The sequence below is a fragment of the Xiphophorus hellerii genome, chromosome 2 (genome assembly GCF_003331165.1).
Source record: "Xiphophorus hellerii strain 12219 chromosome 2, Xiphophorus_hellerii-4.1, whole genome shotgun sequence".
In the NCBI taxonomy this organism is placed as follows: Eukaryota; Metazoa; Chordata; class Actinopteri; order Cyprinodontiformes; family Poeciliidae; genus Xiphophorus; species Xiphophorus hellerii.
The window spans coordinates 25783985-25798012 of NC_045673.1; the positions used below are offsets into that span (position 1 = coordinate 25783985).

Here is a 14028-nt window from a genome sequence, read left to right on the forward strand (position 1 = left end):
GAAGCGGTCCGACGTGAAACACAACTACAGATTCGAGCTAACCCACTTCCGCTACGCCTGGAATAACAGTTTGTGGGGGGGGGGGGGGGGAAGAAAAAAGAAAATTTTAGATCAATACTGCGTTTCTGTGTTCACATTTATTTTTAAGTTTCAGTTTGACGAGCGGCAGAACATCACAGTTGTTGAGCATTTGTTAACACATTTGCAGGGAAATGTTACTGTCATTTTTATGGCTACTTTAAAACAAATGCGCGTAAAGTTAATTTATTCGACTACCTAAATTAAATGCGAAACTTATTACAGAGTGATATTTCAAGAGTTGAAAAGTGAACGTTTTCAACGACGGCTTGAAATGAATAAAAACAAAAAAAATGTTTCTCTGAAATTTTTTCATCTTGCCATGTAGGGCCGGTGACATTATTTAGACAGAAGTGTTTTGGCGTACACCATTGTGAGGTGACTTCCAACTAGACAGCTGTACAAGCAGGCAGTCGTCAATGCCCTCCACAAAGGCGGAGAGCCACAAAAGTGCTTCATCCGAACATATTAACAGAAAGTTGAGTGGAAGGAAAACCTCCAGCAGAAAGGACTGCGAAGCGCTTTTTGCTAAGCTTCACAACGCTTGTTACTAGATGTCACAACACAACATCTAGTAACAATGTTTGCTCTGGTATTAACCAGAGCAAACACCAAATACGTTGTGAAAGAAAGAGTGCCTTATCAAAATATACCACCGTAAAGTTAAGTGGAAGGAAAAATGGTTGGCGTAAAATTGTGAACCAAAGCCAACCAGACACAGACGCATAGCCCACAACTTTCGCCTTCCTTATGTTGAGCCACTTCTGTACCAGAGACGAGGCATTCCCATTGCTTGAGGTCAAGTGGAAGGTGACTGTAGTCGCCATGTCATCGGCGGTTTGTCCCTCTGTGTTTTATCAAGTCCAAAGTCATATTTCAATGCACTTTATGCCTGACAAACTTCACTGAGATGCTGATTTCATTTTCCAGCTCTTACACTGTCAAAAGTACTAATATCTACTTTAATGACCCATTTATCACGGTGACTGACTGACGGCAAAACTGGTGAGACCCGAGTGCATATACTGTACAGCACATAGAATTACCAGTAACAAAATGTATTTTGTATAAATATCGTCACATTTCAACTTTTGAATCGAACTAATTGACGTTTTGCCCATTCTAAGCGGGTAATACTGATGTGAACTCAGCATTTCGGGCACAATGCCACAATATTTCCCTCCTTTGCTTTATCACCTAGTCATGAAGTCAGTCAGTCAGTCAGTCAATCAGTCAGGCAGTCTGCTGTTTGGGCGGGGTGGAGGATTGTAGACGGGCCCTTTGTTTGAACAGAGGAGCCCCAGACACAACAGTGGCCAGCCCCGGCCCCTACACAATGGCCTTCGGCATAAAGGCCCACACACTGGGACAATGGGGCCCGAGCTCGGAGGTGGGGGCCGGGAGGAGGTTTTGATGGAACGGCTGGGTTGAGGTTGTCCACCTGCACGCTTTGGGAACCGGACAGTCCCCACCTTTCCCGCCCGCCCACCCACACACACACAGAGAGACCACTTCCACCCCTCATAACACACCGGCGTTTAAGGATATGAAGGAAAGCAAGCTGCTGCAGGTGCCCCCCCTGCCTGCGCTGGAGGCACGAGGAGGAGGCAGGGAAATTCTGCGCAGTGAAAACGTTTATTTGGGTTTTTACAGCCAAAGATGTGCAGTGACTGAAACTGAGACACTCAGCAGTCTGGTTTCAGACGGCAAGGAGATTAAAACAAGATGAAATTAAGACTCCACGTACAATGTAATAAAATATATAAATATATGTGTGTGTGTGTGTGCATTGTATTCCCTACATTTTACATTGGGAAAAAATATTTAAATGTATTTAAGTGCTAAAATACAATTTTATATAATATACAAATTTTATATAATATAATATACAATAGTACTCTTTAATTTCTCTCAAACACACACCTGCTTGTATTTCTATAGATTAGGACATTGTACGGATTTCCATTCATTTGTGTCAAAAGCTAATTTACACTGTAACAGCTGTTAGGATTAGAATTAGACATACATTTTCCCTTTTTTTTTAATAGACATGAATGTGTCCAGAATAAATATTGATTGAACCCAAAAAGTGACATTACACCACATCTGGACTGGGGGTTTGATGATTAAACCAGAAAAGGACTTAAAGGACTATAAACAACTACGCACAGTTAAGGACGTAATAAAAAATAAAATAAAATGTTTCCTGTCTATATTTTTCAGGCCAGATAAGTAATGTTTTCTAAACATAAATTCTTATTTTTTTTCACCAACTGCTCCAGGGGTAAGTTGCTGAACGCTACTGGCTGCACTCAGTGGTCTGCTTTTCTAAACTGCTCTCTCATTGGATGAACTGAGCGTCAATCATTCAGCCTCGACTCACTGATTTTTCACCCAGCTGCTTAAAAAAAAACACCCCAAACAGAAGTCTGAATGGTAAAAAAAAAGTTTTATGATGATTAAAACTTTAATTCCTTTTTCCAACATAGAGAAGCTTGGACTTTTTACACTCTGTAAAAAGTCCAAAAAAAAAAAAAAAGTCCAACTTTAGTTTTCTCTTTTATTGATTGCAACATCTTTTTATCCACACATTACAAAAATGCACAACAAATAACAGGCTCAGTCTGCAACCTTATAAGGGAAGGAAAAAAAAAAAATCTACCAAGTAAAATATGCTTTAACAAAATAAAAACAATTATAGTAACGTAAATGCCACTTTGGATAACCGTAATCAAGAACCCATTTTATTTATTTTTTTTTAAAAACTCTACATTAAAAAAAAAAAATTCTTGACATAAATAAGTTAGTATAATTTCTCAGTGTTTTTTGTTTTGATTTTTTTTTTTTTTTTTTTTTTTTACAAAATATGTACAGATGTACATGGCCAAAAAAAAAAAAAAAATAAAATAAAAGAGGTCTACACAATTACACAGGCGCGGCGACTGCATTTGTGGGACGAGCCGTTAATTCGTCAAATACAGGAGAAGCTTTGAGATCCTCACAGTTGCATCCTCAGCAGGTTTAAAATATCGGGGGCAAGAGGGAGGCAGGGATCGAAGAGAAGAAAAAAATAAAAAATAAAAGCGCCCAGGTTATCACAAAGAAATACAATGTGAAGTCATCTACATAAAAGCAACCATGTATTTGGTATTGTAGGAGATATAACCGCTTTCTAAAGTAAAAACCCTTCCATCGGCAAAGCAGTAAGGCACATCAGGGTAGAGTCAATAAGTTTGCATGCTCTTCCGTAAATATCTCAGCTTGTCCGACGCACCTGAGGAGTGCAGAACTACGACAGGGAGGGGAAGGGTCCAAACAACTGTAAAAATAAATACAATCTCCTCACTGATTTGTTTTTTTTTTTAAAGTTTCCTCCTCTTAAAAGAGCTAAAGATTGTGGCCAAAAAGAAAAAAAACAAAATTAAAAATAATTGAGCTACATTTGTACCATTCTTCAATGTCAGGTTAGGAAAAATGACGGAGTGAAGTCACGCTGTAAAGAAACCGTAAGAAGCCATGATGGGTTTTTTTTGTGTTGTTGTTGTTTTTTTTTTTTAAAGTGTAGCAATTAGGGACCGTGTCGACTTCGCACGAGCAGAACGGCATTTTCCAGAAAAAAAAAAAAAAAGTCAAACTACACTGCAATTCTTCAAGTCAAATCAAATTTCACACTTTTAGCATAAAGGATTTGTTTTAAAAATAATAATGTTTATTATGTGCTACATATGAAGAGCAATATATATTTATTTATTAATTTATATACACAGGTAGTAAAAAAAAAAAAATAATAATAATAATAAAAGAAAGAAAAATAAGGAGCAAAAAAGGAAATCCAACCTAATTGCACACTGCTACATCGACTGCTGTTAGAGGCAGTAACATTTAACTGAGTGCCAAAAAACTTTAGTGTTTCTATTCAGTGCTTCAACAGCGTCCTCCCCAGTCTTCAGGAGAGCTGATATGTTTCTGATGCTGCGTAGATCCTCGTCCAAAAGGAGAAAAAAAAAAAAAAATGAAAAAAGCCAACACTGAGGTCTCCCACGTTTAGGGAAAAACAAGGGGGAGGGGGCATCTCCTCTGTGGGGCGAGAACAAGGAAGAGAGAGAGAGAGAGAGAGAGAGGAAAAACATGCAAGTTAGTACAACAGAACATTGTGTAACATTTTCTGTAACAACAAACAAAAAAAGAAAAGAAGTTGAGTTTCTCCCCCCCGAGGATGCGTTTCCTGATGTGAAAAAAAACTGTTTAAAGAGCCTCGAAGTGAAATAAAATGTATTATTATTTTTGGTAAACATCATAAAGTATGTTTTTTTTTTTCCGCTTCTGTAGTTTTTTATTTCTAGGAGCTACTTTTACATTTCAAGTCATATTTTGTGAGCCTCTCCATCAAGTGTTGTTGTTTTTGTTTTGTTTTTTTTTTTTAGCTCATACAATTAAGATGTAGGTTAAGCTTCCGATTTTTAAAATATATAGAAGAAAAAAAAAAAATTAAAGTCAGAAATTAATCTAAAAGAAAAAAAATATATACACAAAATGTTAAGATAGCATTAAAAATATACATGGTGGAAGTCCTAAATTTCTTACCGCATTTATAAAAGATTACAAATTTCTTATTTAAAAGGAAAATAAAAAGGAGGGGCTGCACAGTTGGTAGCACTGTTGCCTTGCAGCAAGAAGGTCCTGGGTTCGATTCCCGGCCCGGGGTCTTTCTGCATGGAGTTTGCATGTTCTCCCTGTGCATGCGTGGGTTCTCTCCAGGTTCTCCGGCTTCCTCCCACAGTAAAAACATGACTGTTAGGTAAAGTGGTCTCTCTAAACTCTATCTAGGTGTGTGTGTGTGGTTGTGTGCCCCGTCTGTCTCTGTGTTGATGGATTATTTAAAAGAAATTCAAAAAATATTTTACCTGCTCTAGTTTCATTATTTTTTTGTTCTCTTCTTCAACGTGGTAAAAAAAAAATTTTTTAAACCAGACCCTCTTCACTGAGACCCACTTGATTTTTGATTTCAGACCTGCACGCTCTTCTCCCCCTGCAGGGATAGATGAGCGTGTGTGTGTGTGTGTGTGTTGTAACAGGCGTGTGCGTGTGTGTTTTTGCAGCTCTCGGAGAGACCAGCCCCTTTCCGTCCCTGCTCTGCTGCGAGGGCAGTGGCTGCTGACGTGTTACTACTACACTGTTGTTCAGCACTTGTTTACAGTTAAGTAGGAAACGAGCAGCACCGAAACACCTGCAGTTAAAGGGCTAAAAATAATGTCCAGCTCGGTTTTGTTTTCCTTTTTCTTGTTTTCACTCGCAACGTCTGTCTGTCTGCTGTTAATGGGGCAGATCGTTCATCGATAAAACTCTACGAGTCGGCAAAATGTTCCGTTTGGTTGTCCAAAAAATAAAAATAAAAGTTATTAATTGTAACTGAAATTTATAAAGTAAAAACAGTGTATTTTATGCCACGGATAGAAAGGGCCACGGTGTTTTTTTTTTAAAACCACGTATACCTAATGTTCGTTTCTCTGACATCGTGTGTGATAAAAAAGGGGGGCAAAATATAATTTAATTTTCTTACCGTTTTTCTAGTCCTCACGTTTGCCTCCTGGGACTGGACTTTCTGGGTGTGTGTTCAACAGAGTGGCTCAGCGCTGGACAACTAACTTCATCTGGGCTGCTGCGTGACCTCTTACTCTGCGTCGTGGTGTCTGCGAAAAATATATATATATATTTTTTAAATTTTTTATTTTTTTTTCATTTTACTACTTTCCATATTTATGCATTTATGAAAGTAATGTGCCAACACCGTGAGCCGCAGGACTATCTGTTACACAGCAGCGAATTCGGGCTGAAAACAAGTTTAAAAAAAAGAAAAGAAAAGAAAAGAAGTAGTACCGTGACACGGTCTTTTCCTCAGCCCGGTGCACTGCTCCGTACACTCCGTCAGTACGTCAGACATGCTCGTATCGCAGCTATGATTCCCGTTTAGATCCACATTGTTATTCCCAGAGCAGACGCCTTTCTCCCTCCGCGGGGGCCGCACGTAGAAATCCGGGACCTGAGCGGGGTCCACTAGTTCCCATGTGAACCTGGCGTTAGGCAGCGGCTTGTCACTGGCAAAGTCGAAGCCCCACTTGGCGGACGCAGCCTCCTGCAGCTCCCGCATATGTCCCTTTAAATCCCTCTTCAACTCTTCGTGGTCCACCGAGCCGAAGAGGCTTCGGCAGGCTGACGGCTTCGGGTGTTCCGTAACCCGGGGCTCCGTCCGTTCCAACGTCGGGCTTCCGTTTGAAAGTCGAACGTCTGACATTTTACCCCCCAACAAAGCTGAATCTTCGAGCGGCCAGGAGCGTCCGGTTTTCATAAGAAAAAAAAAACACGTCGCCGGAGAGTGAGAGAAGATGAAGAAGAAGAAGAAAAAAAAAGATATAGGAAAAAAAAAAAAACAACAACAACGGGTATCTCCTCGTCACGGGGGAAAAGATCCGAAACAGGCGTGAAACGGCTTATGCCATGCGCATGTCGAGCTGGAGGCGCAAACGGCTTCTGCGGTGTTCTGACGCCGAAGATAGTCCCCGCGAATCATCAAAACAAACTGCGGAGGAACCGAAGGAGCTCTTGTCAATTCCGTCCCGGACTGAGCGAAACTGCAGAGTAACCTCAGTACCCAATATGGCGATTCAGAGGCGTTGTGGGGACTGAGAGAAGGCTGGGCTCGGATGGAGGAGGGCCGGAGCATGTGATTGACACACGGAGCTATTTAAATCCCAGCGAGGCCGTTCATTCGCTGAACGCAGAGGCCACGCCCATTTCTTTCTTTTCTTTTTTTTTTGTTGTTTTTTTAAAGCGCCAGCATTTTTAGGTAATCTGGGCCAACTTTGTAAATAAGCTTACATTTCGACACAATTTCAATCTTGATCAGCCGGGAGGTATTAATCAAAAATATTTAATTGTAAGACAGTTAACTAATGTGTGTATGTTTTATGAACATTCTGTTTAGATTTGATCTGTAAAGATGCATTTTCAAATAGTTTTATTTCACAGAAAGCCGTTTTAAGTTATTGCTAAGAAAACATTAAATAAATTCCAAAGGAGATTGAGTATTACATACACTGCAAAATTAAATTTAATGTTACAACTTAAAAAAAAAAAGCACTTTGAAATGCCTTGCTGCTGAAATGTGCTATACAAATAAAAATTTGATTGATTGATTGATTGATTGAAATAGCTGCTTTGAGTTTTGACAGCTGACTGAACTTCTTTGGTAATTGCTAAAACTTGAAAGGTTTCCAGCTTGAGACAGAAAGCTGTGTAGTGGTCACTTGGTTCTGTTTTTGATGTTATTTGAATGACCTTTTCAGCTCCCCTTACTGATTAACTATAAGCCTGTTTCAAATTTGTTAAAAAAAAAACAAAAAACATATGTATTCCATGATTATGGTACAGTTAATAGATCTAGGTTGCATTTTATATACGATAAACACTACACATGATGCATAGAAAACCACATAAATTTGATAGTATCTTTGTTCTTTAATTTTGTGTGTATTCTTGCCATTTTTTTTGTTCTTTGCCAGTAACACACTTCGAAAGCACTTGATAAATGTATTATTAAATATCGGTGAATGTAAAATTGAAATTATAACCTGCAAAAACAAATACCAAAAACAGAGATATAAAAAAAAGAACGATCACATTTGCAGAAAAGCAAGAATTTCTTCTTAAACAACAATATTGGACAGGAAAAAAAACAAAAACAAACCTTACATAAACAGTATTTAAGTAAAACCTATTTTTTAACTCAAACTGCATCATAAACCGTCTTTTCCCCCCCAACGTGAGATTGTTGTCTCCCAATGTGTGTAAGTTGTGCTACACTCTACAGAAGTAAAAAGAAGAAGAAAAAAAAATTAAACTGCAACAAAACAAATGCACCATAATTAAACAATTTTTAAAAACAATAATTTGCTTAAAATAGGACCGTAAGCTTTTTGGGAGAAATGATGCAATTTAGTTTAGCGGTGAGCAGCTGTTTACTTGAAAGGTTACAGGAGGATAAACGGCCCATTAGGTTCTCTGTGGAAGGCCACACAGGCAATGTCGCCCCCTAGTGTTCACTGCCCCAAAAGTCTGCTGCAGAGGTAAGTCAACAGAAAAAGATCTCTTTACCAAATGTTGTTTTAATAGCAAATCTTTAGATAAACAGCACATCTACATATACACGTATATATAACACTAAATGACCAGCCATTTATCAGTCCATCAACATCTCCAACAGACTCTTCTCAAGTTTTTCCTCCTACCTTCCCTGTAAGTCAATGGGGCAGCCTCAGAGGCTGAGCCACTTGACGATGTGAAAGTTTTTCTTGCCCACTCTGAGCAGGGTGAGTCCATTAGACAGTATGTGGATGTTGGGGATGAGGACCTGCTCCGGTTTGTCTTCCCTTTTGTGGTTGATCCATACGGCTCCTTCTGAAATCATCCGATACCTGAACGCAAGCGATCACACGGTAAGATTCAGGTAACTACTTAAACTTGAATGCCTGATAAGCTACAATAGTCTGATCATTCAGTATATTCAGGTAGTCAGCGGACCTCATTCTTTGGGTTCATGATGTTGCTGGACCTACTAGACCTGATCAACTCCAGCAACTCCGGATCACTGCATTGCCCCTAAAGTAGACACCAGCTCTCTTAGAAAGTGAAACTTTTTTCCCCAGTTAGCTTCACTGATTAAAAGTTTTCTTAGGGCTAGACAGCAGTTCAGTTAAAATTCCTTGAGTGCTCTTACTTTCCCCATTAAACACGTCCCTGAGTCCTACTGTTCTTCCCATTATTTTCACCAAACATTTAGGTGATTGTCAGACACAATTGTTCAAGATTTTTTTTTTTACCCCCCCAACCACATCTCTTCCTCGAAGACGATGGTTTCCCATTTTCCTTCCGGTGTTTATTTAGTCAAGCACTTTTTGACCAAAACTTTCAAGAAAATGCCATCAGCTCTGGCGTTTCCTCTACTTCACGCACGCCAGTGACCCTTCTAAAACAGACTAGCATCTTTTCCACAACCATGGGATGGTCGTGGACTTGGTTAGTTAAGAAATTCTGGGTAAATACAACCAAAACAAACCTGGGTGCGTGTAGCGCCAGTGGGAGAAATAACTCGTGATCTTTTACAAACGACAAAAGTGAGATCCTACGACTAAAATCTGACGCCCATTCCACTTTCTTCTTCGTGAAGAAGAAAGTTGAACCCATTTTCTTCTTCAGAGGTTTTCCTTCAGTGGACCAGCTTCCCTAACTGCTGATAAAAAGCAACCCCACAAACAACAGCAGAGCTCTATTACAGTAGATGCTCATGAGGAACCTACCCCTTAGGCCCATCAGGGATGGCGCTGGCCTTACGGCAGGCGTCTAGCACCGTGGTCCCCGGCTCCAAAAGCATTTCTTGGAAAGGAGCCTCCCTGAAGAGTTCCTGAAGCTCCTCGTCACTCATTTGCGCCAGCGCCTGAATGCTGCTGTGATACAACGCATTGGTACATCTGCAGGGACAAACAATACAGCTTTCAGACAGCTCCTCCAGGATTTTGCAAATCGTTTTGTGATTTACAGTTGTCAAAATCCCATATTCTGTGGGGCTACTTTAGAAATATTTCCTCATTAAACCTCATCCAAAATCTACATAAAAGAAAAATATATATACATTTATTGACCACGGACTACTGTATAACTTGACATCAAGCAAAGGTTGAGGCAGCAATGCAGCACAAGAAGTTAAGCTAGACTTTTTCCTTGTCCGTCATTTTGGCCAACGAGATGAAAAGAAATTCCATTATAATCTATTTTTACCAGTACATCTTTTTTTATGTTAACATGTTCAGTTGCATTTAAATTTAATTTGGTTTAATTAATATTCATCAAGCTGAACAGAGAATCCACATTATGCCATCACACATCGGAAAAACTTCTTCCCAATCTGCGAGGACCTGAAGTGCACAACAGCTTGAGAGTAATCAGGGTTTTGATGATGATCCAGAAGATGAAACAAGTACTTAAGCCAAAGTTTTGAAATAAAAAAAAAAATTCAATTGGAGTCTTTTGACTGATTTAGTAACCAGTACTTGTTGATAATGTCTGGGCGTGGCGTGCGGTGGTAGCGTAGGGGTTAGCGCGACCCACGTTTGGAGGCCTCGCGTCCTCAACACGGCCATCGCGGGTTCGATTCCCAGACCAGGCGATATTTGCCACATAGCCTCCCCCCTCTCCTGTCAGCCTACTTTCATATAAGGGACACTAGAGCCCACAAAAGACCCAGTGGAGGGGAGAAAAACAAAAGAAAATGTCTGGGCATCCGCAGCGAGCGGTCAGGTGTGTGAACTGTCATAATGACGGTTGGCCTTCAAATTTTTCCATCACCGTTTAAAAATATGGATGATTAAAATGTTTTGAAGAGCAAATTTGTTTACAGACTTCAAAATCCATTTTATTTATGATTTCAGGTTGTGTGTGTTGTTTTTTTAGTTTTGGGGTATTTAAAATGTCTTCCAGTCCCATTGTGGAGTGTTCTGTGCAAACCTAAAAGTTTATAAGTCTTTGAGACTTGCATTATTATTCCATTATCAATACACTGTTCAAAAATTGTGTCAAAACAACATTACTGTTTATTGCAATAATTATGATAAAACAAAATTCGTTATTGTGACAGGTCCAGTCAAAGATGGAAAATGTTCCTATAACACGACCTGTGAGAAATGCTGTCACCTGCAGGTGGGAGTTAGAAGTCACCTAAACTGAATTTTTTTTTGACCGTCTTTGGGGAAAATTTGGTGCAGCGCTTAAAAAGAAAAACCTCCGCGGACCAACTCTGACCTCTTGGCGCTCTCGAGGCCCTCCTTTCCGTGCACCAGTTTGGTCACCTCTGCAGCCAGTCGTTTGTGGGCGAGGCGTTTGCTCGGATCCTCCCTCTGCTGCTCCATCAGCGTCTCCACCTCCCCCAGGGGCAAAAAGGTAAACAGCTTCAAGTATCTGCAAAACGCCCGCACAATACACGTCAGCTTCCTTGTCACTGCGATTCAGGGCTCAACAGAACCGGTGAGCGTTCTTCTCTGCGTACCGCTCCACGCTGGCATCTGGCTGTCGGAGGAAGAACTGGTAGAGCTGGAAGGGGGACGTCTTGTCTCTGTTGAGCCACACCGCGTTGCCGGCGGTTTTCCCCAGCTTGTCACCGGTGGTGCTGGTCACCAGCGGGATGGTCAGGCCATACACCTCCTCACCCTTTACTCTTAAAAAATAAAAATAAAAATTATTTGAATGGTTACATGGGAGAATATGGTAAAACGTAATTGCAGAGCTGGTCATTACAAGAGATTGGGTCAAGCAGAAACACGGGGAGACGATTATTTCACTCTCCCCACAGTTAGAAATGATGTGGCGAAAGTGGTATCATAATATTTTAGAGTCAGATAACGTAAAAAAAATAAAAATAATAATTCAAGTGTGAGGAAAAATTGACAAAGGAGATTTTCATTGCCTTTCTGTTTGGGATAAGTCATTTTTAACAAACACCTTCACACCTCAAACAAAATCATGCCTACTAAGACAGGAAGCAGTGGTACACAGGGATGACGACGTAGCAGCTGGAAACATCTCATGGTAATGAAAGAGCGGATTGTTTTGACTAAAATAAAAAAAAGGTTGTGGCCACTTGTTGGCAAAAGAGAGAGAAAAATGTATAGTCAGCACATCTGCTACAAAATTCAACAGCGCAGGAAACATCAATGATGGGTTGTGTGGAAGTAAACGGGTGAAAAAGAAGATCAAACAGGTTTTGCTCCTGAATAATGAAACAATTACGATCTTGTTTGGAAGCCAACAAACAACCCAAACTTGAAGAAGGAGGTTGGCTCAAGCTATAGATAGCTTGGTCAGGGAATAAACACTGAAGTGGACTACGGTTGTTGTTTGTGAGCATAAAGTTTATCAACCAGAAATAATTTTTTAAAAAAGCTTTCTTTTACAGTGATTTTTACTATTGCTCTCCATCAGTACAAAATATCCACCGACGTCCATCGATTTCTCTCCAAACTGTCCTCGGTACATTCAGCTACAATTATTAGCTTCAGGTATGACTTCCCTTCCATCCACGTCATTAGCTTATAACATTTTAGGACTAAACTCTTTTGTGTACCTGTTGGTAGAATTACAGCCTTGAATGCTTAAGTGTACTTTAAAAAAAAATGCTAAAGCATCTCATGATTAAAATGTAGCACTTTTTTTTTAAATGTGAGACTGGAACAACTGCTGAATAGGTAATTAGTCTACTTAGGCGATTCAAGGTGTTGTAGCTTGCCTGTGTAGATCAAAGTAAAAATGCTGGTCAGAACTGGAGCACAAATGGAGAGATCTGTTTGAATGGTGCCAGAGGTTTGGGATATCTACATGGGATGAATTACAGGCAGGTAAAACTGGCTTTGGCTGTGAAAAACTTTAAACTGATATAGAATTTAGAAATTTACTTCTCAGGAGGAAAAAAATATAGTCTGTGTTAGAATGGCCCAGTCAAGGTCAAGGGCTGAATCCAATTGAGAACTTGTAGCTGGCACCTAATGAGGTGCCAGCTACCTATAACCTATAACTTGAGTCTTTTTCTACGCCTCATTAAAGTTAGTTTTCACTTGTGAAACCTGCAGCTAATTCGTTGGAGATCTTTGGATATCAAAAACACACAGCTAGGCATATTCGGTCATTTCTTATTCCGATTTCCAAATTCAGCCTGGAACAAAGCTGGAAGGGAGATTTACTTGTGAATGTACTCATGTCCGGACATCAAATTGCCCAGCTGGTCGGTGCCTCCGAGCTGAATCCTGCAGCCGTATATTTGGTGGAGGTGGTAGAAGTCATAAGCTTGGAACACCTGGTAGGTGAACTCTGTCAGGCTCATACCGTCTGCGCTCCTCAGCCGGGACTGCACGCTGTGGCGGCTGAGCATGGTCCCCATCCGGAAGTGCCTGCCGGTCTCCGACAGAAAGTCCACCACCCCCCGGCTCTTATACCAGCTCCGGTTGTTCAGCACGTTCACCGTGCCCAGAGGCCTCGAGCGGTCGTGGAAAAGCGCCTCGTGGTTGATGAAAATCCTCTGAATGCTCTCCCGGATGCCGCGGGTGTTCTCCTCCACTACATCCGCGGACAGCCGCTCGCGCTCGCTCGTTTTCCCGCTCGGGTCCCCGATTTGCGCCGTGGCCCCTCCGAGCAGCGCGACGACGTTGTGCCCGGCGCCCCGGAAGTGCAGCAGGCCGATAATGGCGAGCAGGTTGCCCACATGGAGGCTGTCGGCCGTGGGGTCGAAGCCGCAGTATACAGTCTGAGGAGCGGACTGGAGCAGCCGGGGAAGCTGGTCCTGTGCTGCGTTTTCTGGGAAAGAATCCTTCAGAACACCGCGCTTGTGCAGCGAGAGGAGCAGTCCGCTGGACGCAGCGGCGGAGCGGTGAAATTTAGACCCGGGTGTGAGGAAGAGACGCGCTCGTCTCAGGAGGCTACAGGACGCGTGTCGCGAAACACAACAGCAGAACCCGAGCATGGACACCGCCATGTTGGACAATGTGACGAGGAGGAGGAAGAGCGTCAGATAATTTGATAAATGTAGACTGCCCCCTGCTGGAGTGGTTCTGAATCAGAGCAACCGCGGACATGGCAATGGCTGCTTATTTACTCAACCAAGGGTCAAGGTCATAATACTCGTCTATCGTCATTTTGTGGGTCAGATTGGGAACTGCTGAATTAAAGAGGAAGTTCTGGATTTATGAAGTGGGATTCTATTAAAAGACTCTCATTCAAATGTAAATTTTTATTAGTATCAGTGTACTTTCATAGAAATGAGTATTAAGCATTTAAGCTTTCATCTTCAAAGTTAACTTTTTGCATTTCCAAATGTTTTAAGCTCATGTCTTCCTCATAACACAAGGGTATTCA

At 41.1% G+C, this 14028-nt stretch overlaps 2 protein-coding genes across 2 annotated transcripts; both read right to left on the reverse strand.

The window, feature by feature from the left end:
• Positions 1 to 2620: 2620 nt before the first annotated feature.
• On the reverse strand, positions 2621 to 6952 carry cdkn1bb (cyclin dependent kinase inhibitor 1Bb). Its single transcript, XM_032590500.1, has 3 exons — positions 5956 to 6952; positions 5639 to 5768; positions 2621 to 4155 (listed from the first exon to the last, which is right to left on the reverse strand). Exons 1-2 carry the CDS (start codon positions 6422 to 6424, stop codon positions 5653 to 5655), a joined length of 585 nt encoding a protein of 194 aa, XP_032446391.1. The 5' UTR covers positions 6425 to 6952; the 3' UTR covers positions 2621 to 4155; positions 5639 to 5652.
• An 804-nt stretch (positions 6953 to 7756) lies between these two features.
• yars2 (tyrosyl-tRNA synthetase 2, mitochondrial) lies at positions 7757 to 13655 on the reverse strand. Its single transcript, XM_032590455.1, has 5 exons — positions 12861 to 13655; positions 11174 to 11341; positions 10930 to 11085; positions 9432 to 9602; positions 7757 to 8549 (listed from the first exon to the last, which is right to left on the reverse strand). Exons 1-5 carry the CDS (start codon positions 13646 to 13648, stop codon positions 8390 to 8392), a joined length of 1443 nt encoding a protein of 480 aa, XP_032446346.1. The 5' UTR covers positions 13649 to 13655; the 3' UTR covers positions 7757 to 8389.
• Between the last annotated feature and the right edge of the window lie 373 nt (positions 13656 to 14028).